We start from the raw sequence: 23,222 nt of genomic DNA, 5'->3' as shown, positions 1-23,222 counted from the left end.
TCCCCGTCAGAGTATAACGAGTGGTTGATGTGATGTATCGCTTCTCCGGTCATACCAACTCGAATTCGTCCATTTTATTGAGCCCTCCCGTTGCCTGAGCAGGGTTCAAACCATATACCGCACATTCACCGAGAAAGACACACCTGATGGACTCACTTTCTTGGCCATTTGAAAAAATGGGCCGAGCCTGGGATGAGGAGTCATGCAATCTTCTTCTTCCCGCGCCAGAATACGGCCGTGGCAATTCTTGAATCGGTCGGACAGCGTACAGTACTCTACCACCATGGAAAGCGCAAAGCCAGTCCCCTGTTTCGATCATGGCGGAGGTACGGACGGAAGGGCATTGCGCACTGTTCTTGAGGGACCTCTGAATCAAGTTGGCTGCGTACCCCTGATTTATCTTTGAATGGGTGGCTTTCTGCGTTTGCGGCGATAAACTCTGATGTGACGAAACAAGCGAAGCAAGAGGTTGAGAAAAACTACCATCGCTGCTGGAGGCGTCGCCGTTGCTGTTTCTTCCTCCAAGGCAAGACCGAGCAATGGTGTCCGCGACGAAGAAGGTGCTCGGCCACGACAGTGGGCGCGTGACTATGCATCCGAGGCGGACCCCCCAGACAGTCATCGAATATGCAGTTGGTCGCGGAAACCCGTGAAGCGGTGAGACGTTCAGCTTGTAGATATTCTGGTCCTTTGCTACCACTTCGGTCGCCGGTGACGTACTTTCCGACATTTCTTCATCAAATGCTGGTTCCGGACCGAGATCTGTTGGATTGACCAGTACTATGGGCCGGAGTGGAAGCTGCTGCCTCCAATCCGGCAGCCAGCTAGGCCAATCCGCTGCTTGGAGATTGCCTTTGTACTTCCCAGCAGCGCTCAGGATGGCGAGATCGTTCTCCCTCTCGAGGCAATACTTGACAGCGGCCAAGTAAAGATTGAAAAGGGCGTCACATTGCGCTGCTGTGGCATTTGCGGCGCCAGCGGGATTGGAAAGCGTCTTGAGAGTCTCGGCCAGATCGGGCAATAGGCCTAATAACGCATAGACTGCATCTTCTGGTTTCGTGCTCATCCTTGGCCTTGTCAGCATGAGCAAATTGCTCAACTTTAAGCTGCCTTTCCCCAACTCATTCCTCACGTTCATGATGTTCTCGAAGGAACCATGTGAATCATACAGTAAACTCGAACTCCTCAGTTTCGATGCATAGTGGAAATACCACAGAGTCAGATCACTCCAGGCCATTTCACGATTGCCACAGCAAATGATGGCAGCCTTTGCAAGAATGATCTCTTGGAAGGTCCATTTCCGACTGAACCAAGCGTGTTGGAAAATTGACAGCGCGTGTTTCAAGGCAGGAGGAGTGTCTTGCCGTTTGTTCTTCGGCCGAGTAGGAGTGATGCTTTTGAGGCTGGATGTAGAGGAAGAAAGACTTTCCCTCGAGCTAGAAGCACGACGGGAGTACTTTGATATGGACGAGCTCCTGCTCGCACGTCGTGGGGTGGAGGATCTCTTCTGTGGCGTGACTGGGCCGGTTGATGTCTGCAAGAAATCAGACCGAACGAGACTGGAGCTCAACGTGGTCTCTTGAAGTAACTCCCATGCTAGGGCCATCTTCTGATCGTACTTCCCCAGCCAGACAATGACACGGCAGGCATGGGAATATATGGTGCCCATCAGACCGACCTGGGCCATCAGCTCGTGGTCCTCCACTTGATTGATACAAAGTTGATCAACCCAAAGGCATCTCCACGAATTCGTGTAGCGCAAATGCACCAAGGCGGTATATAGAGATTCCGTCACTGGAAAGTCGAAACCGTTACATGAGATGGTTTTGGTCTTTGTGGTATCGCCCCAAACATAAGACAATGCCTCGTATTGGGTACATTTCGGAGAGGCAATTACCTGCATCTCACAAACAATGGGAGTGCCTCTCTTTCCTGGGGCGAGGAGCAAGGTGCGTACCTCTTCGACATTGAGTTTGCTATAGACATCTTGAGCGCATGCATCGCCGTCGAGAATGAATCCTCGGTCGTCCATTTTTCCGGCCTTTTGACGGTCTCAATGCGGTACCCCTGACAGAAGCTGACTTCACCTTTGATCCGGACCGCCCGCGGAGTGTTGACACGCCCCACTTTGCGACTACGATCGAGAAGGCATTTCAAGCCGCAGCTTCATCTCGTTTCCCCTGTCTTGATGATATTGTTTTTGGAAGATGATAATGCTGCAGAATGCCGATAAAGAGGAGAGGCTATTGAGCTGTTAAGAGAGTTTTTCTGGCCCCCAATGCCAATGCCTTGCGTACCAACTTTTTGCCGAGGACTGGCCACCCTGATGGCTCTAGAACGAAGTTGCATGTGTGTTCATTCAAACTTTTTCTATGTACGTGAAGTCGACTCTAGTGTACGTTGCTATATTCACTCATTCAATATATTTTCTTCGGACTCCATCCTGCACCCACCACTCTCGCAGTAGTCAGCATTGCCGTTGACGCCGCATAAGCGCAGCTAGTAAACACGATCAGTCCCCAATACTCTCCATTGCATACAGTTACCAATTGCCCAGCAATGGGAATTCCAGTCAGAGAACCAAACGACACCAATGTATAGCAAGTGGCATAATATCTTCCGTAGTTTTCAACCTTGCACAACTGGCCCACGCAGACCGGAGTTAGCGAGATACCGGATCCTGAAGCGAAGCCGAAGACGATCGCGTATACGATGATCAGAGCAATGGATCCGCCGGCGGGAAGCCAGAGCGCTAAAGTGGAAACGAGGCACAGAAAAATCGTGACCACCATGGCATTAAATCGGCCGACTTTGTCGGCCACGAACCCAGGAAAATACCGACCGAAGCACGATCCCACGTTCAAGATGGCAATGAGTTGATAGGAGAACGCGGTCGATACCCCATGGCTCAGAGCATAGCTGCTGAGATAGGTTAAGGGGACGAAAAGGCCCCATTCGACAAAGAATACTCCAGCGGTCGTCAAGGCAAAAATGGGATCCCTGAAGATGCGGAAGTCAGGGAGGATATTCTCCTTCGTGGCCTTGCGGGGGGGGAGACGAGATTTGATGAAGAGGTTGGCAGAGCTGAGGAGAGCCAGATTGATCAATGCGCACACACGAGTCGACCAGGCCCAGCCGATCTTGGGAAAGAGAGCTTGCAATGTCAATGGGAAGACGATTCCACCAAGAGAACCCCCGGCCGCCGCGAGGCCGGTGGTTTGACCTCTCTTGCGCAGGAAGAAATGTCCAATGGCTGCAATGGCAGGCGTGAAGACGAGAGATGTCCCGAAACCGCCCATGACGCCAATGACGATCAAGAACTGCCAGTATTCATTGCAGATGCCCATCAAAAGATGGGTGGCCAGCATAAAGACAGACCCAGCGAGAACGAGCCATCGCGGGCCTTTTGCGTCAAAGACAGGGCCGATTTGGATGCCCAGGAAGAATGACAGAAAGGCATAAATGCCAAAAATCCAACCAATGGTGCTTTCGGTGTGACCGTGAAGCTGATGAATCGATAGATACGCTTGGTATGTGCCCAGAGTATTCATCATACTAAATCACAGTCAGCAGATCGGTCATCAGCCTCGGATGGGAAAGCACTTACCCAAGAGCGGACATCAGTCCGCAGAACGAGCCAAACACACACAACCATGCTTCTCTCCCTCCTTCGGGATATATGTTACCATAAGCATCAGTCGAGACTCTACTAGCATTGGCCAGCGCACTGGGCACTTCATGTAAGGTTGGGGCCGAGCTCGAAGACGACGATGACCGAGGACGGGGTGAACTCGAGGGCCCATGGCTGTGAGATCTTTCGAGATCACAGCAATATGAAGTGAATGGAGCTGCCGCAATGGACGGGGCTGTATCCTGTCGGGAACCTATCCCTGGGCGTGGGAGAACTGGTAGTTCATGAGAGCCTTGATTTGATTTTTCCGTTTCGAATGACCCTTTTTGGTTCGGGAGGCATTCTGCCGAGGCACTGGCCTCCAGTGTTTCTTCACTTTCCTTCCATGATCGTTTCTCGGGATCTAGAGGAGCTATGGGTGTTGTGGAAGACCATGAAGGATGTTCGTGATGCTGGGCTTGTAAGAGATTGGGACGGCTTGCGTCCTGAGCCACGCTCAGGGGAGTTCCGTGGAGTTGTTCTTCAGTTGGGGCGGAGGTCATGGACTGAATCTGGGACAAGAATGTATGGTGTTGTGGCACGCGCAGATCACCGTGATCTTGGCCTGCCAGAGAATATGGTTACGGAGAGAAGAGAAAGCTGTAGCGAGGAGACGAGGCTCTGGGTGTATATATGTTGTTTCTTTGCCCAGGCCTGGTTGCTTGGTGGCTGTGAAAAAGGCTTCAGGGAAAAAGAGCCCATCAACCTCACCGTACCAGCAGAGGAAAATTGAAGACGAGTCGGTCATATCCGTTGAATGGTGGGACAAAAGGTGATGCTGTTGGGAGAAGAGGGAAAAAAAAAAAAAAAAAAAGCTGGGAGTAGTCCGAAAGGCGGGGGAGACCACTGCTTCGTACATCGTACATCAATCACAGCTAGATGTGTCATTTATGAACATATACGAAACAAAAAGAATATTGAGTCATTGTTTGAGAAAATCGTCATATCGCGTTTCTAGAACCGTCGTAATTGGGCTGCTCCTTCGCAGCATCCCTCCCTTCCGACCATACACACATAAATCAAAGGCCGAAGAGAAGGGGGGAGGGGAAAGGCGTTCAGATCTCATCCTCGTGCAAATCTGCGTTCGTCGGTTATGCCAATTGAAAATTCTCTGATTCCTTGTTTCCGATTGTCATCATATGAGTATGAGATCAGAGTTAATTCTCATCATCATCTGACGCTCAACTCTTCTCGCAATTTCGAAGGCGGTGCCCCCGGAGCTCCACCCATCTTGTTTCTCCGGCCCAGCAAAGTCGAATTATCCAAGCTGAGCTCGAAAGGTTGCTTATTCCTCCGTCCAACGCTCTGCTTAACAGCCGCGGCCACAGCAGCAGAATGCTGTCCGTAGCCTCTTTCTTGTTGCTGACCTTGATGTTGACTCCTGGGGGGGCCTGCTGCTGCTGCTGCTCTGGCTTGTGCAGCTACCGAAGGCTGTGTCCCCAGGTTAGTCTGGCGCATTTTCGCTTCCATACTAGACACGTCTGTGGGTTGTTGCGCCTTGGGAACTTTGCTGGACACTTCCGCCCCGTAATCTTCATCCTCATCAGAGTCGTCATCTTCGCTAAGAGGATTCAATCCACCGGGCAGACCGGCTCCCCGGTATCCTTGTTTAAAGTTCTTTCTTCTCTTGGCTTCCTCTTCTTGTCGGTGAACAGCATAGCCGACGTCAAACACTTCACGAAGGTTGAGAGCATCAGGTGATCGGAAATCCGCTCGTTTGGCAGCACCAGGGGTACCAGGGGTGCCGAGAGCATACACATCGGCGGGCAGATTGCCCGCTTGAGCCCATTCCTTTTGCCGGACAGCCAGAGGCGTAGCCAACGGTGGAGCATCCGCCGCGGCGTAAGTGGGTTCGGATGTATTTCGGATCCATGGATGTGCCAGGAATTCTTCAATTGTGTATCGTTTATCCGGATTGACAGTGAGCAGATGCGAGACGAGGTCTTGGGCAGATTTGGAAATGTCGTCCCACCATGGAGATAGAAACGTGTATTGTCCGCGGGCGACCTTTTCGGTCAAGACCTGAATCGACTCGTCATAGAAAGGAGGGAAGCCACACAGTAAGGTATAAAGAACACATCCGAGAGCCCACATGTCGACAGACTTGCTGTATCTCTCGTCCTTGACGATTTCGGGAGCCGTATAGCCAACCGTGCCACAGGGGGTCATGGTTTGGGAATCCCAGACGACTTTAGAGAGACCGAAATCGGCGATCTTGATTTGGCCAATACCACCAGCGCCAACGCCCGGAATAAATTCACCCTCGTCAGCCTTGTCTTCGTCATCTGGCTCCCTCGGCTTAGGGTTGCGAGTGGGGATAAATGGAATAGGATAGAAGAGAAGGTTTTCTGGTTTGATATCACTGAAACCTGGTCAGCCTCGATCCCACAAGTCGGGGATCGTGACGCAATGACTTACCGATGGACGACACCAGTCTCCTCGTGCAAATAATGCAATGCTTTCGCGACCTGGGTAATGACATGACGGCTGAGATCTTCGCTAAAATATGTCAAGCGAACAATTTGATGGAACAATTCCCCTCCAGGGCATAACTCTAGAACGATATAGTAGTATTGTCGGGATTCCGAGAAGTCGATGAGTCGGACGATATTAGGATGATCTAGTTGTCGCATAATCTGCACTTCTTTGAGAATATTTGCTCGCTATTGGAAAGGGGTCAGTCTTTGCACGGGATAGGGAGTCAAATTCGATCTTGCTCTGAGGACGACGGAAGGAAGGGGGGAAAGTAAGGGGGAGGTTGGTTTAGCTTGAATGGATTTGCGCACCTCCACGCCCTTTGGTTGCTTTTTGAAGTTCGGATGAAGGTGAGCATCGCCCTAGGTTAGAAAAGTTGGTTCTGTGTCTTTTGATCTAAATGAAGGTAGTGGGGAAGGAAGAGGGGAGGGTGAAATGCAATGCTGGGGATGCAATGCCAGACGAGAAAGAAAGACAGAAATTGCCCCAGGACTGTGGCATACCTGATTCGAGTTCATTTCGAACTTCCGGACGACTTTGATCGCAACCTCGTCACAGGATTGCGTATCTCTTGCCTTATAGACGTTGCTAAATGCACCGTCGCCCATCTTTTCCAACAGAATGTATCTTTCGAGACCCGGATATCGGGGCATCTTTCTCGCCCTTTCCCTCTCTTCAGCAACAATCGCCTCGATGTCGGCCTGGATCTTCTGGTTCTTGCCAGCGGCATTCACTGCCGCCCCGGCCGCCTGGGCTACGAGGTTGCGATTGTCGACGGCAGCGGCGGAATATTCACCAGGTAGGGGCTGAGCATGTTGCTGTTGCTGTCGATAGCTGTTTACAGGTTCGGCGATGCCGTGGTGGTACTTTTGTTGTTGAGCATGTATGGGAGAGATGTTGGTAGTGGGTTGATCGCGAGGCGGGTCGACGATTCGGGCCTGTTTGCCATGGCGAATGAAGTTTTTCAGATTCTGAATGGTGCTCATCTTTTCAGCTTGATCTGAAGCAAGATGTGAAAAGCGTGGCAGGCGAGAGCAGAGGTAGAGTGAGAGACGGGGAAGAGGTTTCGAGGTTTGGGGGTGTCGGCGCGGCAGATGACAAATGAGGAGTAGGATCGGCGTGGTGAAGTTATTATTGAGTATGCAGTTGACTTGGTGGTCCAGGCAGGTACTGGCAGCAGGACTTGGAGGTGGAAGGGCAAAAAAGACTGGTCGAGATGGGATATGCTTGATGAACAGGTGAGGATGAATAAGCTGCAGGATGAATGGTGTAAGGTGGAGCAACAAAAGTGGATAGAGGAAGAAAAGGGAAATACCCGAACACTGTTAGGAGACAGGAGCAGGCTCGCGTAGCTGAGTGTCGGATGAGGTGCAGATGCCGATGAGAGCTGGTATTTGAAAGAGAGAAATCTCTGCTAGAGGCAGATATTGAGATGGATTTGGCGGGGTTAAGATCGGAGGAGAATCATGATAGAAGACCGGGGGTTTGTTCGTTGTGACTGGCAGCCTAATGATGTATGCCTGGGTACCACGGCAAAAGCTAAGTCGATGGATAATCGGGGGCAATGGGGCAATGATGTCGATGGTAGGGTAACCCACAACTTCAAGGAAACTCATAGTTAAGTCTATAAGCCCCGACGTGCCCTATCCGCTAAATCCACACCTAAGCCGCAGCCTCAATAGCCCCAACAAGCGGCCGTTCAGGGTCCCACTCTGGCCTTAGTCCCAGTGATGGTTCCTGTATTCGGGGAGTCGGAACGCATCTCGTAATGCATCTTGTCATGCAGGGCTTTGGCTGGCGTGGTTGCTCGCAGGCAGCTGCAGGGCCTGGCACCGAAGCTCGTATCAGTCGGTACTCGTATTGATACTTGCGGACGCGCTTGGCATCGGCGACTGAACAGGAGGATATGAATTCCTGAGCCAGGCACCAATGCCAGCTGCAGGATCTCGTCCTTGTCATTGATGCAATTTGCATTGTTTAATTTTCGTATCGGCGACAGAATGTCTTGCCAGTCCCATGTCCCAGTCCAAGCTTGAACCTCATTTGGCTGTCCGGGTGCCGCTCGTCGTCCACAATCACCAGTTCTCACCACCAGCACCTCTGTCCTCGCTTTTCCACCAGTCAAAGTAAGATAACCGGGCGTCTATGGGAGTCAGAGTGAGGGTACAAGCATATCCCAATTGAGTCATGGGTGAGAACAAAGGGAAAGAAAGAGAGCGGAGATACGGTCCTCTGATCAGGCATCATGCACATCTCACATCCATACCACTCGCTAGCAGAACATTATACTACTCGCACAACACCCGCCACTCACTGACGGGGAGCTTGCTAGGCTACGACACGTACCTAGCTAAGTGGCCTCTGATCCCAACATCCTCAAACAAAGGGATTGAGAAAAAGACCTCGACGGCGTGCCATCCTGACCAAGACACGGAACATCTTGACTCGATTTGCTAACCAGCCTAAGCAGATAGATATAAGGTCCCCAGACCACACATGACAGCGCCAGACAAGTTCCCGAACAGAAACACCTCTGCCGTCTTTTCCCAGCTGTCCAAGCCTAGACACATTATTGAGTCGCGACATGCATTTCCTACTGTTTCCCATCCATGTTGAGATTATCTGGGCCTCATGTCCAACCTTATCTGCGTTCACCGGCTATTCACGTCAACCATGTGCCTCATGTCTCTCTCCTGCTCCTGTCTATAAGGCTTCTCTTTAGTATAAGAATACCTCTGAGCCATCTACATCTCTCATATTCCTTGGAGCAACGCGCCGCGTCAAATCCTATCTCAGGCGCGTGCATCGTCTCGGCTGCAATCTGGAAGAACTGTACACTTAAGTACCTGAGTACCTCTTACGTCACCAATAGGCCAGTCCAACATTGCGACATCTTCTGCTGTCAGCCGTCCCGCTACGTCTGTGACAGAGATCTAAACTCGAATTGTTCGCCTCTGCTTGAGCTGGCCGATTCCAGGATCACTGGCCACGCGAGATGCTCAGTGGTGGCCTTGACCAAGGTACCTCCCACAAGTACACCCTGACAACACATCCAGCGATATGAGGACGACAGGGACCTCCTTCATCTCACACGTCACGCATTTTGATTCTGACCTCGCTTTCGTCTCCTTTGTGGCAACCCCTATATTCCACCTCCTGATTCGGAATAGTGTATCGATATCCTACCAGTCCTCTCTCGGAGAGCGATCAACGGTATGTCCTAGTAGCAGGCTCTCTCACCGTTTTCGAGTATCCCTCTCGATGAAACCAGTGAGGATCAGTAATACGCCCGAGGCTTGACTCTTGTCATGTTCTTTCCGTCCTCCATTCCGTCGTCCATCGGTACCTGCCTAGATGTCAGTTGCTCACGCACGAGCTCCTCCGTGGCGCCCACCGTCTACCCACTGGGTAGAAATTCTTCGGTCATGGCTTGGAAGGTCAGCTATCTGGGCAGGAGTTTCTCTCCTATTTCGCTATCACCACCTGTACTTGAACAAAGGTATGTAATTACCCTTTTTGGCAAGATCTGTTTCCCTTGGCTCTGCTCGAGGCAGTCATGGTGCGTACTGAACATCTTTTGGATTGGTGCACCTTCCAATGTTTCTGGCAAATCACACATGGCAATGACCCTTGGGTTTGCGTCGCGAGTGAGTTGTGAGATATTTTTCAGGGCCCCCCGTTGCTATGTTGTCAGAGACATCTCTAGGGCTTTCGAAACATTTCTTCGAATTTCTAGACCCGAGGATCACTTCCGGGATGCCACCATTGAGCATTCGGCCAATGATAGTCAGTTCAAGACAAGTTCACTTTCGTCAGGAGCAGTTTGCCAAAGACGTGTCGACGCCATTTCTTCGCTAGTTAGTACAGAAGGTCCCACAGTCATGGGCCATCTCGGAGCCGATGGAAATTCCACGAGGACAAAAGTATTGCAGCAGCAGATACTACTGTCCATTTGACGTAGTTCGTGTCAGCCCAGCCGTGAGTTTCATGTTCGTCGTGTCAATCATATCCCCCGCCATATGACTTGACCACTTCGCCGATCGTGACTCATTCGCGCACACGGGTGTCGCTCTCCGATGGAATGCATAGACGATCTGTGTAACTTCTAACTAGGGACAGGCTTTCCAACCTCATCGGGGTCATAATGTAGTGATCCTAACAGAGGACAAGAGAGCTTTCCTCAGACCTGATTTTGCGCGCCGTGGTTTACAGGTTTGCGGTCCGCAGAGATAAATTCATCGGGTGGTATGAGGATGGTTGGGATACGATGTGGTTTGGCCGTCGACGCTCAGACAACAGCTGGCACTTTGTGGCTGGCTTTGGCTTTTCACAAATTTTCTTCTAACACTATGTTTTCCATTCAAGTTTTCACACATGGCAGGAGTGGAGCATTCCTGCTCCCATGCTCGAGACCGGAGGGTACAGAGTATGGGCCTACGTAGGGACATGAGAACGAAAACTAAGAGTTCGGAAAATATATATATTCCTGTGTTCCGACTACATCCTACCCCTGACAGGTTGTACCTACATCGGGCTTTCGTGCCTGGCAAGAAGATATGGAAGTCAATTAAGACCGAGGAGATGCGTCAATTGGATTCACTAATCAACTTATTAATTTTTTACACTCAACACGGATGCACGAGGGACGGCACATATGTTCAATCTATCGACTACGGCACATCCTAAATCTGTCTTTTCCGACGACAAAGGCTGAGTTGAATTCCATCGCTGAATCCGACGTGTCGGCTGAAGGCCCAATACAATGTAGTTAAGCTGTTTCATTCTCCCCCATTCCCACACCTTAGGCCTGCTTTCCAACTAGATTGTTAGGGGGAAAGAAAAGCCCGACAGATCGCTTCTCTCCCTCCCTGTATGCATATGCATTGAATCATGACTCATTCGTTGTAAAATTTCTTCATAATCAAATGCAGGAATAAGTTGACGTTGACCCGAAGTGCGCCCTCAAAGAACTCCATGAATTGGGTATTGTTGAATTGTGCTTGCAAGAGGTCGTCGAGCGGTACTTGCGCATTCGCTCCTGGAATCATCATGTTGCCTGAGCTACCGTCGATGGTGAATACGCCGACCTCGTTCGACGAAAAGGTCAAATCCACTCGGTCCCATTGTCGCTCATTGTAACCACGCCAATGAACGAGAACTCCTTTGTCTGCAAGGGTTCGTGCGGAGTATTTGTAGGATCCGAATTTGAACGATCGACCGGAACGTTGAAGTTCTCTCTCGTGGTCCCATTGCTTAGTGAACGGCATCAAAAATCGTCTCTTGCCCTTCTTGTTCTGTAACGTCACCATTGCTTGCTCAATATAGTCATTGTAGGTCTTGAGTTGTTGCTCGAGATACACAGCTTGCTCGTTCAAACGCGCCAATGTCGTCCGCGCGTTTTCTAATTCTCTCTGACGCTGCAGCCTTCGGCGATGCTTGGTTCGAATATCAACAGCGATGGTATTGAGTAGGTCTTGATAGTGATTTGTTCGAGTCAAACGTCCTATTGATTCAAGTTGTAGGACATTCTCTAGCGCAATGCGTTTGAGACTGGGGTAGGATAACGTGCTGATATCGAGATGGGTACTGGCGTCGGCATATGCGCCGCGGCGGCTGTTACCTGATCGAAGTTCATCTCTCACCAAGGCTTCCCATTTGTCTTCATCCTCTGGGGTTATCGGCTTCACAAGGATCTCAAGAAGACTGGCACCTGACTGAACACGGATGATATAGAGTACGCATCGTTTTGTCTCGGTGAATAATGCCTTGACCTCGGCATCTGGGTCTTCGGCATGGAGCAATTTGGGATTCAACGTGAGACTGATTTCGCTGGAACTGACAGCTCTAAGTTCGCTCTCATTGCTCTGGACGCTACCCAGTTCTCGAAGAGTGTCGCGAAGAACATCGTCTTGGCTGGGACATACGGTACTGATTTCTTGAGTCAACAGCTTATGTATCGAGAAAATATCCGCCATCTTGATGTACAATGTCGGTTTCGTCTTGGCATATAGGTCGTTGAACTCATCGATATCATAATGCTCCTCTGCCGGCGGGATTGCAATAACTGCACAAAGGTTAGCCAAATTATGATAGGCAAGGACAAAATAACTCACCGTGAGTCCAAAGCACTGCAAATCGTCCGATGGATTCTCGAATATACTTGTTCAGCGGCTGGAGATACACGTTGTCCCCTCCAAATTCTCGACCCAACACGGCTTGATTCAGGACTTTGGCAATCTCGCCCAGGTTGCGCTTCTGTTCCTGTGTCATGGCTCGATCGGCGACGCCAAACTTTTCGGGTTCCAGAAGGGCCGGTTGAAGATAGTTGCGCCACAGCCATTGACCGACAAGTTGAAGGACAAATTCCCCTTCTTCACCCGGGAACCTCGCCGTAAGATGTTCGTAGGTCTGCTGCACAACAAAACGGACTCCAAAGGGCATTCGATGTAAACAGTCTTCCAAGCACAAGAAAAATTGGTCGGTGATATCGCGAAGGTCCTGCATGTGTGCAATGAAGGTCGCTCTCGTTTCCGGATCTCGAATGGCTACTTCTCGGGGCACGTTGGGATCTCGAGGGCTTCGTCGACCAGTCCTGAGCTCCTCATTGTTAATAGCAGAGAGGTAGATTTGCAGTGGATCACTCTCAAGATCGAGAGCAGTATTGTCGATGATGTTTTCTTTGACCAGCGGTCCCAGAACATCTCTCAAGAACTTGCGATCTCGAGGGGATTTGCTGTATGCGGCAAAAAGTTTGTTGGAAAAGGAATTTGTCCTCAGATAGTCCTGAAGAGAAACGGAGCAATCGACCTCTTCTTTAACCGACCTGACTATCAACTTGACCAGATAGTATTCTTCTCTTCGTTTCTGGGCATAACCGAAGAGTCCCATCACCAGGTGCTTGATACGGTCACATTCTTTCTCCGCAGTAGCTTGCTCTCTTATACGTCGGAATAGCCGCGAAAGGTATTGAGGCTGAGTTTGGAGTAAGAAGAACAGCTCTTGGTAGTGCTCCAGCTTCCGTCGTGATGTCTTGTTGAGGGCTTTCAAGTCAAATGGATCCTTCGAGGCAATGTCGGAGTTGGGAAGAAGGGCGCCCACATGGCCTCCGAAGTGTCTTTGGTGCTTGACCACTTCGTCCAAAGTGATCTTGTTCTTGACCAGCAGCGCAATTTTGATGTCTAACTGAGTAATGTACTGATCTGCCAGCTCATTCTGTCGGACGTGCTGCACCACGGTCTTGCGCAGTCGCTCGAACTCGATTTCCTCGTCAAAATCGAAATCACTGTCATTCAAGAGGTGTACAAATCCTTTCAGAGTGCCCACAGGAGGGTTTTTGCCGGATGTCAAGCTTTTGTAAGCCTTGCCCTGGATCTTTGCGCGCACCACACTCTGGATTTTGACGACCTTTTCCATATTCTCCTTGAAGTAGCGTTGCTTCTCTGCAAACCGAGAGCGGACTGCTGCTGCTCTCATGCGTGCTTGGAATTCAGTGATGATTCCGTCGTGGGCGTCCAGCTCGCCTAGCAGATCCGCCACTTTGCTGCGGCAGAGTATGGCACGGATAAGTGCTTGTAGATGTAACGCCATTTCCTGAGTCCCTTCCAGTTTGCTCAGCAGGTCCGCAATTTGAATTCGGAGCAAGCCACCTCGAGAGTGTGTCTGAAGCAACACCACTTTCGGAGCGTGTCGATCGAGAAGCGATCGCTGCTTCTGTAAATGCATTCGCAACACAAAGCCCCGGATTGAAGCTTGCAACGGAATGCTAGCCGTGGACTCTCTGAGAAGAGCAAGTTTCAAAGAGCTGTGGTCTTCTCTCGTATTCGCCCCCCTGAGAATGGCTTGAAACTTGCGGATAGATGCAGAGTGTGCTTTGAGATCTTGTTTTAGATGTCTGATATCCTGTCGAACACGTCCAGCTCGGATTACAGCTTGCAACGCTATCCATGCTGGTGTGAACTTGTGGAGGGCCTGCCGAACCATACCCTGGGACACTCTGGCCAGCAGTCCCCGTGTTGCAGCTTGAACTTTGGTGATGACCGGGGTATATCTTTCGAAAATTGCATGGTCTCTTTGGAGTTGGGTTCGAGTAAGCATGCCTCTGATGTTTGCTTCTAGGTGAAGGACTTCCTTCTCGGCTGTCCTAGTGGCTTCATACTGATCGTAAGCATCTCGCCTAGAGAGAGCTCCTCGAATGGCGGCTTGCAGGTTGCCAATACCCGCATCATGCTGTCGAACCTGGGACTTCAACATGCGAGCATCAGCTCGAGCCTTTCCAGCTCGGAAGAGGCTTTGGAGTTTGAGGACTTCCATTTCGCTTGACCTCCATTGCTGTTCTTTCCTTCGCTGGATAGACCGTAAAATGAATCCTCGGGCTGCCGCTTGAAGCTTCGTTGCGAAACGTTGCATGTCAAGACGGTAACCAACAATTTGCCTGGCCCAATCACCCCGGATACGAGACTGAAAGTCGATGAGTGCATCTTCAGAGTCCCAGAGTTGCTCCATCATATCGCCCAGCCGCAACCTGACCAATGTGCCCCGGATTTGGTTTTGGAAGTCCAGGATGATTGCCTCTTGCTCATGCAATTCTCGATCTATTCGTTCATCTTCTGTTTCGATCGGCTCAGGCTCGGGCTCAGCACCAAAACTGGCACCCATGCCTGAGAAGCTCGGCATACTAACGCCGGCCTTGTCCAGGCCCCGCTGGGTTTGCTCCAGCTCATGATGCTCAAACTCAAGTTGGCCGACCAGGTTCCCAATACGAAAATCCACCATACCTTTGCGATAGAGGAGCCATGACAAGGCGTGAATGCAGTAGATGACCTTTGGAATATTCTTTTTCTCGTACAGATCGATCAACTCGAAACGAAAAAGGTCGGGCAGCCCCACAGCTTCGAGAAAGCGGAAGAATAAGACGATGTTGTCAGAGTGCTTGAATTGCAACTTCGGATTGCGAAAAATCCTCAGAGTCTGGTCCGGGTGAAATGCTTGAACGATCTCCGCCAACGTTACTCCGTCGCGCAAAGCTTCTTCTAATTCAACAATCGGCGGGGTTGGTTTGTTGATGATGTCCTCAATCCATTCCTTGGCTTCGCCAATGTGGCACAGATATTCATATGCTTGCAAGAATTGGCGTTGCTTGTCCATCCAATTCCTCTCGCCCCAACCGTAGCTTTTGGCGGTAGACCGACCACCAACTGCCGCAGAGTCGGTTCGCTTCAGTTGTCTTCGATTCTGTAATCCGACGACGGATTGTCCAGGACGCGCAATTCCGAACTCTTCAGCGTCACCATTTTGGGCAAATTTCGACAATGCTCTCAAATGCGTCGTTGACGACTTTTGCAATTCCTGTAAATCAGGTGCTTTGAAAGTGCTGGCATGAGGACTTGTCACAGCGTGGTGAAGATGCGGTTTTAGCTGAGCTTGCTCGGGATGATGCTCTGCGACGAACGGGTCTTCGGAGTAGGTTTGAGGGAAACGATCGACTGTCTGGGCTCGTACATGATGAGGACTTGGGCGTCTCATGTCTGGTGTTGCATTGGGCGAAGGGACTTGTGGGAGAGGTCGCAATGTTTGACGGACATTGCGGTATACATGGTCAGGACTATTTTCCACACTGCTATGGCCTCCGTATGTCCGTGTTGGTGTCATCTCTCCTGTTTCACTGATTCCACGTTTGTGCCCTGGTGAGCCTCTCGAATAGATACTGGAGCTAGTGGAAGTCACTGTGCTCGTGCGGCTTGGTAGGTAGGCGCTCGATACGGCAGAGTAGGCGGATGACGCCGTCGAGGTTATGGATGTTTCGCGTTGAGGAAACCCGTAGTGATTGTCTGTCTGCGTGCGGCGGAGAGCGTACTGAGACATCCCGAAAGCCGAATCAAGGTATTGAGGTAGAGGAGATTGGAGTTGTGTGGTGATGGGAAGTTGCAGCACATCCTCAGTGAATTTCAAGATGGCAGAGGTCTTCAATGCGGCCACATCGACCCGTAGCACAGGGCGGTTTTGGTAACAGACACAGAAAAGTACGCACGAAAAGTTTTGCACTTGCTCAAATTGACAGAGGGGAGTTCAAAGATGAGATATTGGATGCAATGAGTATATTGAAGGCGGAGGCAGGTTTGCAAAAAGACTTCGATTGTTATGATTATGCCAAAAGTGGCATGGCGGGTTCAGCACGCCTTGTCGAGCGCTGATAGGTGGAGGCAGACGTCTCCGGAATACCCACCCGCACAACCAGTTATTAGTAAATGGTCACTCTCGGAATAGTGATGCAGGATTTGTAGTTACATTTGTATGACGCTGCTGTGTGATGTGTTTGAAAAGCAGGCCTCCCGTTGGCCGACTCTCTGGGCAGAATGCTGGATGACGCCTGTCCTTAGATTCAGAGGCACCGACACATCCTGGCCCCGGCTTTCGCGCCAAAGGGTAATCCCGCGGGCCCCCAAATCCACGCCTCATGTTACGTCTTGCTTTTTGTATATTGTACTGTACCTAGAACTGATGATAGTTTGAATATACGTGATTAGATCAGCCCAGAACCCTCACATCAACGCCCAAAGCGAGCCCAGAACGGGCCCAAAGCCGTGACTTTCATCCCTCTCATCAGACTCACGTCATTGCAGTCAGTCCTCCATGAAGGCAATGACCAAATCTATCACTTTTGGGAAGTGTGCGGACTTTACTCGAGGATTTTGTTTGCTGTCCATTGCGTGGGCTGTTGCAACAATATATTTAATCTCGACCACTTCAATCTGCCTGGCGAGCATATAGGTCTTTCTCCACCTGACAATCCAAATCCTTCATCCGGTCTTTACCGGTCCCTGTGGAGTATGGGCTCTTTGAATGAATCGATTCCTTCTGGCGTCGAGGTCAATTCTCGGAAATGCGAAAGTTATGCGCATTCGAACAAGGGTTGCATCGTCGAATGTGGTAACCCTGTTGGGAGGCGGAAACGAAATGGTTCCGCGATGGTCAGTTTGCAGACTAGATTGATAGCCTTTCCACATGCTTCGTCAAGGACAAATACTGTATTCCAGAGGTTCACAAGCCGAAAAATTGGGGGGAGACGTCCGTCAAGCACCCTCGGTGTCTGTGCTAAGCTCCCCAGCGGATATCTGATGAATATGTCGGAAAACACCACTGCGGTGGTGGGAAGTCTTACAGAGGAGAGTGGCCTTCTTCAAATGCTCGGATACTGCCTCGGTGGTCAATGTCTTTCCCCATTCCCAGCGGCCCACTGTCGAAGTTGTCAATCTGTACAAGAGAAGACCGTTTGGGAAACAACTTGCATAAGAACAATTCATTACCTGGAACAATGCCATCGAACGGAAACGTGTTCACGCCTCCAGCACGAGCTTCTGCCAGGGACAAATCCAGGTCCTTCTTGCCCTCAGGTAATGCAAAAGCGTCGAATACTTTTGGCTCCCAACGGACATCGTCCACATATACGCTACATTTGGTCACTTCCAAGAGAGTCGAAAGGATCGAAAATTCTGCCGTATGACATGCCCACATAGAGACATCTAGTCATGTGGTTTCAGAGCAAGATAGTTCTTCATTGGAAACCTCGCTGTTATTAACTTGCGTTGTGAGTATATCTGTTCGTAAAAAGCCGACTTGTATCTACGCTCATCATACCAACGCCGACGCATTTTTGGTTTCGCCCATTTATTCGAGAACTTGTTTCCATCACATATCAAACCACTAGCCATTGAACCATCGCCTCTCCTCCAATGTTATACGACCCTTATAACCTTATGGTATCCCAGTAAGGGATACGCCGAACATCAATTCATCCAATCCCACGTATGTTCAAAACACACGTTGAAAAGCACTCAGCTCATTACTGCTCATTCATGAGCTCAACAAATCCCTCACACTCATCCCCTTGCCTCTCTCTTTAGCATCGCCAGCTTGACCGACACCGCCTCGACCAGCGGCTTGTTCTCGCCCACCGCCTCGCCACTCGTTGGTCAGCATCATCAACGCCGCGCTGGCAGTGGCCTCGGCTGTTCCCGAACCATCACTCAAAGCGCCAGGAGATTTACTGTGAGTCTCTCTGTCACGCTGAGTGGCGCTGCATGGTTGAGGAAGTTGCAGATTGGCGCTGGACAACGGCAACGGTGGAGGATGAGGTAGAGGAAGATGCATGGCGGCCTTGGGCGAGGGTAATGGTTGCATGCTAGGACTCGGGTTTGGGTTCGGATTGACGGTCGTCCAGGATCCTGACGTCGATAGTGGGTTGAGACCTGAGCTCCCACTGCTGGCGGACTTGCCAACACTGCTGTTTGTCTGAGTCCGAACAAGGTCGGGTGAGAAATGGATCGAGTTGAATGCAGGGCTGAGGAGAGTGGGAGTGGGAGTGGCCGAGGTGACATTTGATTGGGTGGAAATTTGAGATGGCGAGGCTGAGAATGATCCCGCACCTGCGGGGAGCGAGGGCCGCTTTCGAGTTGTCCCTTGTTCGTCCACTTGACCTTGGGGTTGAGAGTGCAAATGGGGGGAAGGATATGATGAACTGCTCAACGAAGCAATTGAAGATTTGCGGGAATCTCTCAATGGCCATTCGTTGGCTGCAGACATGGTGCGACGATTGCTTCGAATTTTGGCGGGAGGAGCAGGATCTGGAAGATCTTCGGCCGCATCTTCCTCCTCCTCACCATCTTCGTCGTCCAATTCGTCGTCATCTCTCTGATCATCAAGCTGCATTCTCGATTTATCTTCTTCTCCCTTCTTCTCGTTCTCGGCCTTGAGCTGCGCAACACAGCCCTCCAAGTACCGGACGTATTCAATGCCCGCCTGTAAAATAGCGAGTTTGTGCATTTCAACCCCTTCACAAGCAGGGATCATGTCTTTGAGAACTCCAAACTCTTCATTCATTTTACTCCGTCTACGTCGCTCGATGATACTGTGAGCGGTTTTGCGAGCAATTTTCCTCCCCGCCGCGCTCGTAGCGGAAGGTTGCTTGCGCTTGGAATTTGCAGCAGTCACGGTCGATTTGGGGACAGAATTCGAGGCCGTAGAGGCCGGAGGGTGATAACTGGCATCACTGGCCGGGGAGGAATTGTGGGTGGATTTGGGCTTCATTTGGATGATCTTTCGAGCTCGACTGGGTGGTGGGGGGAGAGCGTAGGAGGAATTGGAGGCTGGGTTGGAGGAAGACTCCGTGGTGGCTTTGACGGCGCCAGATGCGGTACGTTTGTGTCGAGGACTCGAGGTGAGTGGTTTGTCTTTGGGAGAAACAGGAGGAGTGCTTTGGGAAAAGGCGGTGGTGTTGGTGGTAGAAGAGGAGGATTCTTGGGTGGTTGATTTGGAATTATGACTGTGGGATTGTGCTTCGATGGATCTTAATGCTGGAGGAGGTAGAGAAAAGATTGTTTCCATATCCGAGGAGTGTAAAACCTTGTCCACTGCTTTCAGGTCTGTCGAGCCGGCTGGAGTGGGAGGTGGTCGTGGTCGGGGCATAATTGAGAGAGAAGACGAGAATAGGTGAAAATCCCGGGTAGAATTGCGGTCTCAAGAACCAAAGGGAGCGGGAAGAGCGCAGGAGAGATCGAAATTGGGGCACGCGAGGAGGGATCTGGGCGTAAAAAGTTTGAAGAATTGGTTTCAGGGAATAACGGAGAAATTGTGACGGCGCACTGGTCACCGAATTGGAGGAGGAAAAGGTGTTGATGATGGCGATGGGCCAGGCAGATCGATCAGAGACATGATGGCTGGGAAGAAAAGAAGTTGAGAGAGGAGGGGAGAGTAGTAGAGACAAGGAGCAAGCACGTCTTGAGAACTTAGCATGAGAATGAAAGGTGTGAGTTGACAGGTGAATCAGTCGTCCAGACAGACGGGATGTGGGCACGTGTATGGGAAGACTGAGCACACGACACCACGATGTTCAAGCCAACGACCCTCGTGTGCTTGGGGTGATAGGTGATAGGAGCAATGCCAGCTTAGTGTCGCTAGTCCCACGGTCCGGAGAATGAATTGACATAGAGAATAATCTGGCCAGAGCGGAGGGAGGGGGAACCGAGGGGGCGCAGGGCGCAGAAGGGAGTTTCGGAAAGGGGGTTGGTTTCTAGCTGAGCATGAGGTTGAGGACAGCAGGGTATATGCCGCTGGGCCTTGAGACCTGTGGGAAAAAAACGTGTAGCATTCTGTCGATGAGAATTGGTCGGAACCATAACGTCCAACACGCACGTGTGGCAGCGCACGACGTGATTGGAGAGGCGGTCGGTTCGCGTCGACTAACACCGTCCGGGCACATTGCAGTGCAAATCAGCCTTTTCATGAAAACTCTAAAGATTTGATGACCTGCACTTGAGCAGCCTTGTGTTAGACCCGTGCATGCCTGACATACGCAAGTACATAATACATTTGTGAGGGGTATGTGATAGGGTGAAAGCCTTATAGAAAAACAACAATCTTGAATGTCATGTGTATACGGAGTACTCGACATACGATTCACGTGGTTATCAGGCACATCCGTTCTTCTTGCTGGCCCCATTAGCCGTGTTCGGCCGTCTGAAATGTACCTTCAAAGGCTCCCACGAATGAGCATTATAATCCTGCACACCATCAATTAGCAACTGGTCAATTTTCCCACCGAGGTTAGCGCTCACCTTTTGGCACTTGGACAATCCCCATTCGGTAACGCCAACCATCAAACAACTCTCAAACATAAACGCCATGCTACCCTCGCCCACCTTTTGTGGGGGCAAATCCATCGTTGACGCCTTCTCAAATGTCTGCATGTCTGGCCCATGCCCACTCATGGTATTGTGTAAACTTGCTCCAGCCGGCTGAAATCCACCTTTGCCAGCACCCTTGGCATCATAGTTGCCCATAATCAGCCCCATAAACTCCGACATGGTGTTGCGATGATACCATGGTGGTCGGAAAGTTCCTTCTTGGACCAGCCAGCGAGGAGGGAAAATAACGAAATCAATAACCGCCGTTCCCGCTCCGTGGGGATGAGATGGCGCAGAAAGAACAGTAAAGATGGAAGGATCAGGATGGTCGTATGAAATGCTGCCCACGGGGTTGAATCGCCCGAGGTCATACTTGTAGGGGTAGTAAGTACCATGCCACCCCACAATGTCGAATGGTGTGTGCGACTGTTTGGCGGAGAAGAGGTTGCCTCCAAATTTGCCATACAAAGTCCACTCCGTGTTCTCATAGTCCTCAATGAAATCTGCCACCGGGGTTTGGAAGTCTCGGGCGTTGGCCAACCCGTTGGAACCAATCGGACCTAGTTCGGGCAGCCTGAAGTGTCCCTGATAGAGCTCACAAATGTATCCCCGCGTAGGCTCATCGTTGTACAGTGCAACGTGGTATCGAATTCCCCGCGGAATGACGCAGATTTCATTCGGTCGCACCAACATCTTGCCCAATTCGGTTCGGATGTCCAGCACGCCATGTTGGGGAACGATCAAGAAATCACCATCCGCGCTGTAAAAGGCTGTCTTTTCGGGCATGCTCGAACCAGCCGCATAGATATAGATGCCCAAGCCTTGTTTCATCGTCGGATCACCGGCTCCAGCGACCAAGTGGAGGGCGTGAATCCATGACACCTCTTTGTCGAAATCGAAAGGATCCCATCGCAATTGGTTGGGTATGGCATTGAAACGAGTACCAAAGCTGGGAGTGGGAGAGTTCAAGGCTTGAGAGGAAGATGAGGGTACCGGTTCGAAGTTTTGGTGACTGGCCGAGGGGAGGACACGGTAGAGCCAGGTCTGTTGGTTGTCGTCTCTCGGCGCAGTGAAGGCCGTCCCGGACAGCTTCTCATTGTAGAGTCCATAGGGACATTTTTGAGGCGAGTTAGCGGCCAGTGGTAAGGTACCAGCTATGGCTTCACTCCTGTTGAGGTTATGTCTCGTCAGCCACCCCATTCTGGGCGTCGACACATTGTGGAATCAAGCATACTCTTTGTACCCCCCGAACCCATTCAGATATTCGTACGTGTCGGTCACAGCGAATTGGGTTACAGGCATCGTCGATGGCTTGTTCGTCGGTAAACGTATTGACGTTACGAACTTTTGCAAGATAGAGTCAGAAGTGATCGAATGTGTGGAGAGGGAGAGAGGTCGGGCTGCTTGGCAAGCTGAGGAGAAATATAGATGAGACGAGACTTACTGGTGAGGGGGGTTTTGTACTTGATGTTGATGTCCTTGTTCTCACGGTGCCGCTCAATGGCCTCTTGCAAACGCTTGAGCCCCTGCATGAAGGGCGGTATTGTTGCTGGATCACCTGGGGAAAATCATACACTGGTCAGAAGTCTGAAGGAGGGGAGAGTGCGGAATGGAGGTGAAAAGAATGAGGGACTGATTCCGTGGGAAGGAATATGAACGACATCGAGGACGACGTAGCGGCTAAGGCAGGTTGCCAAAAAAAAATGTGGGCTCTGGCCGGCCGTGGGCCACTTAAGCTAAAAGACCAAGTCCTGAACCCAGCATTGAAGCCCATCAAGACATCAGTGGCAAGAAGCTGAGGCTCAGTATGAGAAAAGAACGGACCGACGGAGAGGGATGGAACCTGACCAAACTCGCCCAAAAAAGGCGCAAAGCGAAAAAGATTGACTTGGGGGTTCGAGGTGGCTAAGGCGAGTTGGGTATTAGTGCTCGAGGGAAATGACATGTCCGCAAGGAATGACCCAGACTGGCCCATAATTGCCCACGATGTCCGGAATGAGGCGTGAGTTTCGAGTGCGGGATGGTTGCGTTTGGGCCTCACTAGGCTCATTAGGCTTTCTCGCAGCCATTCAGTACGATCGCCAGGGCGAATGGACTGATTTGAACTGGGCCACCGCATGCCGTCTTTGCCGCTAAACAGCCCACCTCTGCAAAGCACCCCCACCAGAACAATAACAAAACAAAATCCCACTTGACACACTGCTGCTTTGTTGCAAGCGATGAGTGTGGAGGTGGAGTGCACGACTGCGGCGTTGCAGGTGCGTGATCAGATCACTCATGAATGATGAGCTGCGGATGGTTAATTTTAGGCACTGGTTTGGTGTTTGTCGCCGTTATTGTTTCGGGACGTCGGGGTCGGGCTTCCGTTTCATGATTAAAAAAGTACGTTAGGCGCTCGA

General features: G+C 50.9%; 7 protein-coding genes across 7 annotated transcripts; all 7 read right to left on the bottom strand.

Moving 5' to 3' along the window:
- Nucleotides 1-49: 49 nt before the first annotated feature.
- On the bottom strand, nt 50-2,032 carry Z518_05394 (uncharacterized protein; the record flags this gene model as incomplete). Its single annotated transcript, XM_013416206.1, has 1 exon — nt 50-2,032. One exon carries the CDS (start codon nt 2,030-2,032, stop codon nt 50-52), a length of 1,983 nt encoding a protein of 660 aa, XP_013271660.1.
- A 385-nt stretch (nt 2,033-2,417) lies between these two features.
- Z518_05393 (uncharacterized protein) lies at nt 2,418-4,173 on the bottom strand (the record flags this gene model as incomplete). The annotated part of the gene is made up of 2 exons (XM_013416205.1): nt 2,418-3,555; nt 3,608-4,173. 2 exons carry the CDS (start codon nt 4,171-4,173, stop codon nt 2,418-2,420), a joined length of 1,704 nt encoding a protein of 567 aa, XP_013271659.1.
- Nucleotides 4,174-4,840: 667 nt separating this feature from the next.
- Nucleotides 4,841-7,131, bottom strand: Z518_05392 (uncharacterized protein; the record flags this gene model as incomplete). The annotated part of the gene is made up of 3 exons (XM_013416204.1): nt 4,841-6,032; nt 6,089-6,333; nt 6,649-7,131. The coding sequence occupies 3 exons, from the start codon at nt 7,129-7,131 to the stop codon at nt 4,841-4,843; spliced, it is 1,920 nt and encodes a 639-aa protein (XP_013271658.1).
- Nucleotides 7,132-11,040: 3,909 nt separating this feature from the next.
- On the bottom strand, nt 11,041-16,006 carry Z518_05391 (uncharacterized protein; the record flags this gene model as incomplete). Its single annotated transcript, XM_013416203.1, has 2 exons — nt 11,041-12,209; nt 12,259-16,006. 2 exons carry the CDS (start codon nt 16,004-16,006, stop codon nt 11,041-11,043), a joined length of 4,917 nt encoding a protein of 1,638 aa, XP_013271657.1.
- A 1,293-nt stretch (nt 16,007-17,299) lies between these two features.
- Nucleotides 17,300-17,656, bottom strand: Z518_05390 (uncharacterized protein; the record flags this gene model as incomplete). The annotated part of the gene is made up of 1 exon (XM_013416202.1): nt 17,300-17,656. The coding sequence occupies one exon, from the start codon at nt 17,654-17,656 to the stop codon at nt 17,300-17,302; it is 357 nt and encodes a 118-aa protein (XP_013271656.1).
- Nucleotides 17,657-17,995: 339 nt separating this feature from the next.
- Nucleotides 17,996-19,606, bottom strand: Z518_05389 (uncharacterized protein; the record flags this gene model as incomplete). The annotated part of the gene is made up of 1 exon (XM_013416201.1): nt 17,996-19,606. One exon carries the CDS (start codon nt 19,604-19,606, stop codon nt 17,996-17,998), a length of 1,611 nt encoding a protein of 536 aa, XP_013271655.1.
- A 1,001-nt stretch (nt 19,607-20,607) lies between these two features.
- Nucleotides 20,608-22,125, bottom strand: Z518_05388 (homogentisate 1,2-dioxygenase; the record flags this gene model as incomplete). The annotated part of the gene is made up of 3 exons (XM_013416200.1): nt 20,608-20,700; nt 20,755-21,991; nt 22,058-22,125. The coding sequence occupies 3 exons, from the start codon at nt 22,123-22,125 to the stop codon at nt 20,608-20,610; spliced, it is 1,398 nt and encodes a 465-aa protein (XP_013271654.1).
- Nucleotides 22,126-23,222: the final 1,097 nt, after the last annotated feature.

The sequence above is a fragment of the Rhinocladiella mackenziei genome (genome assembly GCF_000835555.1).
Source record: "Rhinocladiella mackenziei CBS 650.93 unplaced genomic scaffold supercont1.4, whole genome shotgun sequence".
Taxonomy (NCBI): domain Eukaryota; kingdom Fungi; phylum Ascomycota; class Eurotiomycetes; order Chaetothyriales; family Herpotrichiellaceae; genus Rhinocladiella; species Rhinocladiella mackenziei.
The sequence above is the reverse complement of the archived record's forward strand: the minus strand, read 5'-3'. Positions and strand labels throughout refer to the sequence as shown.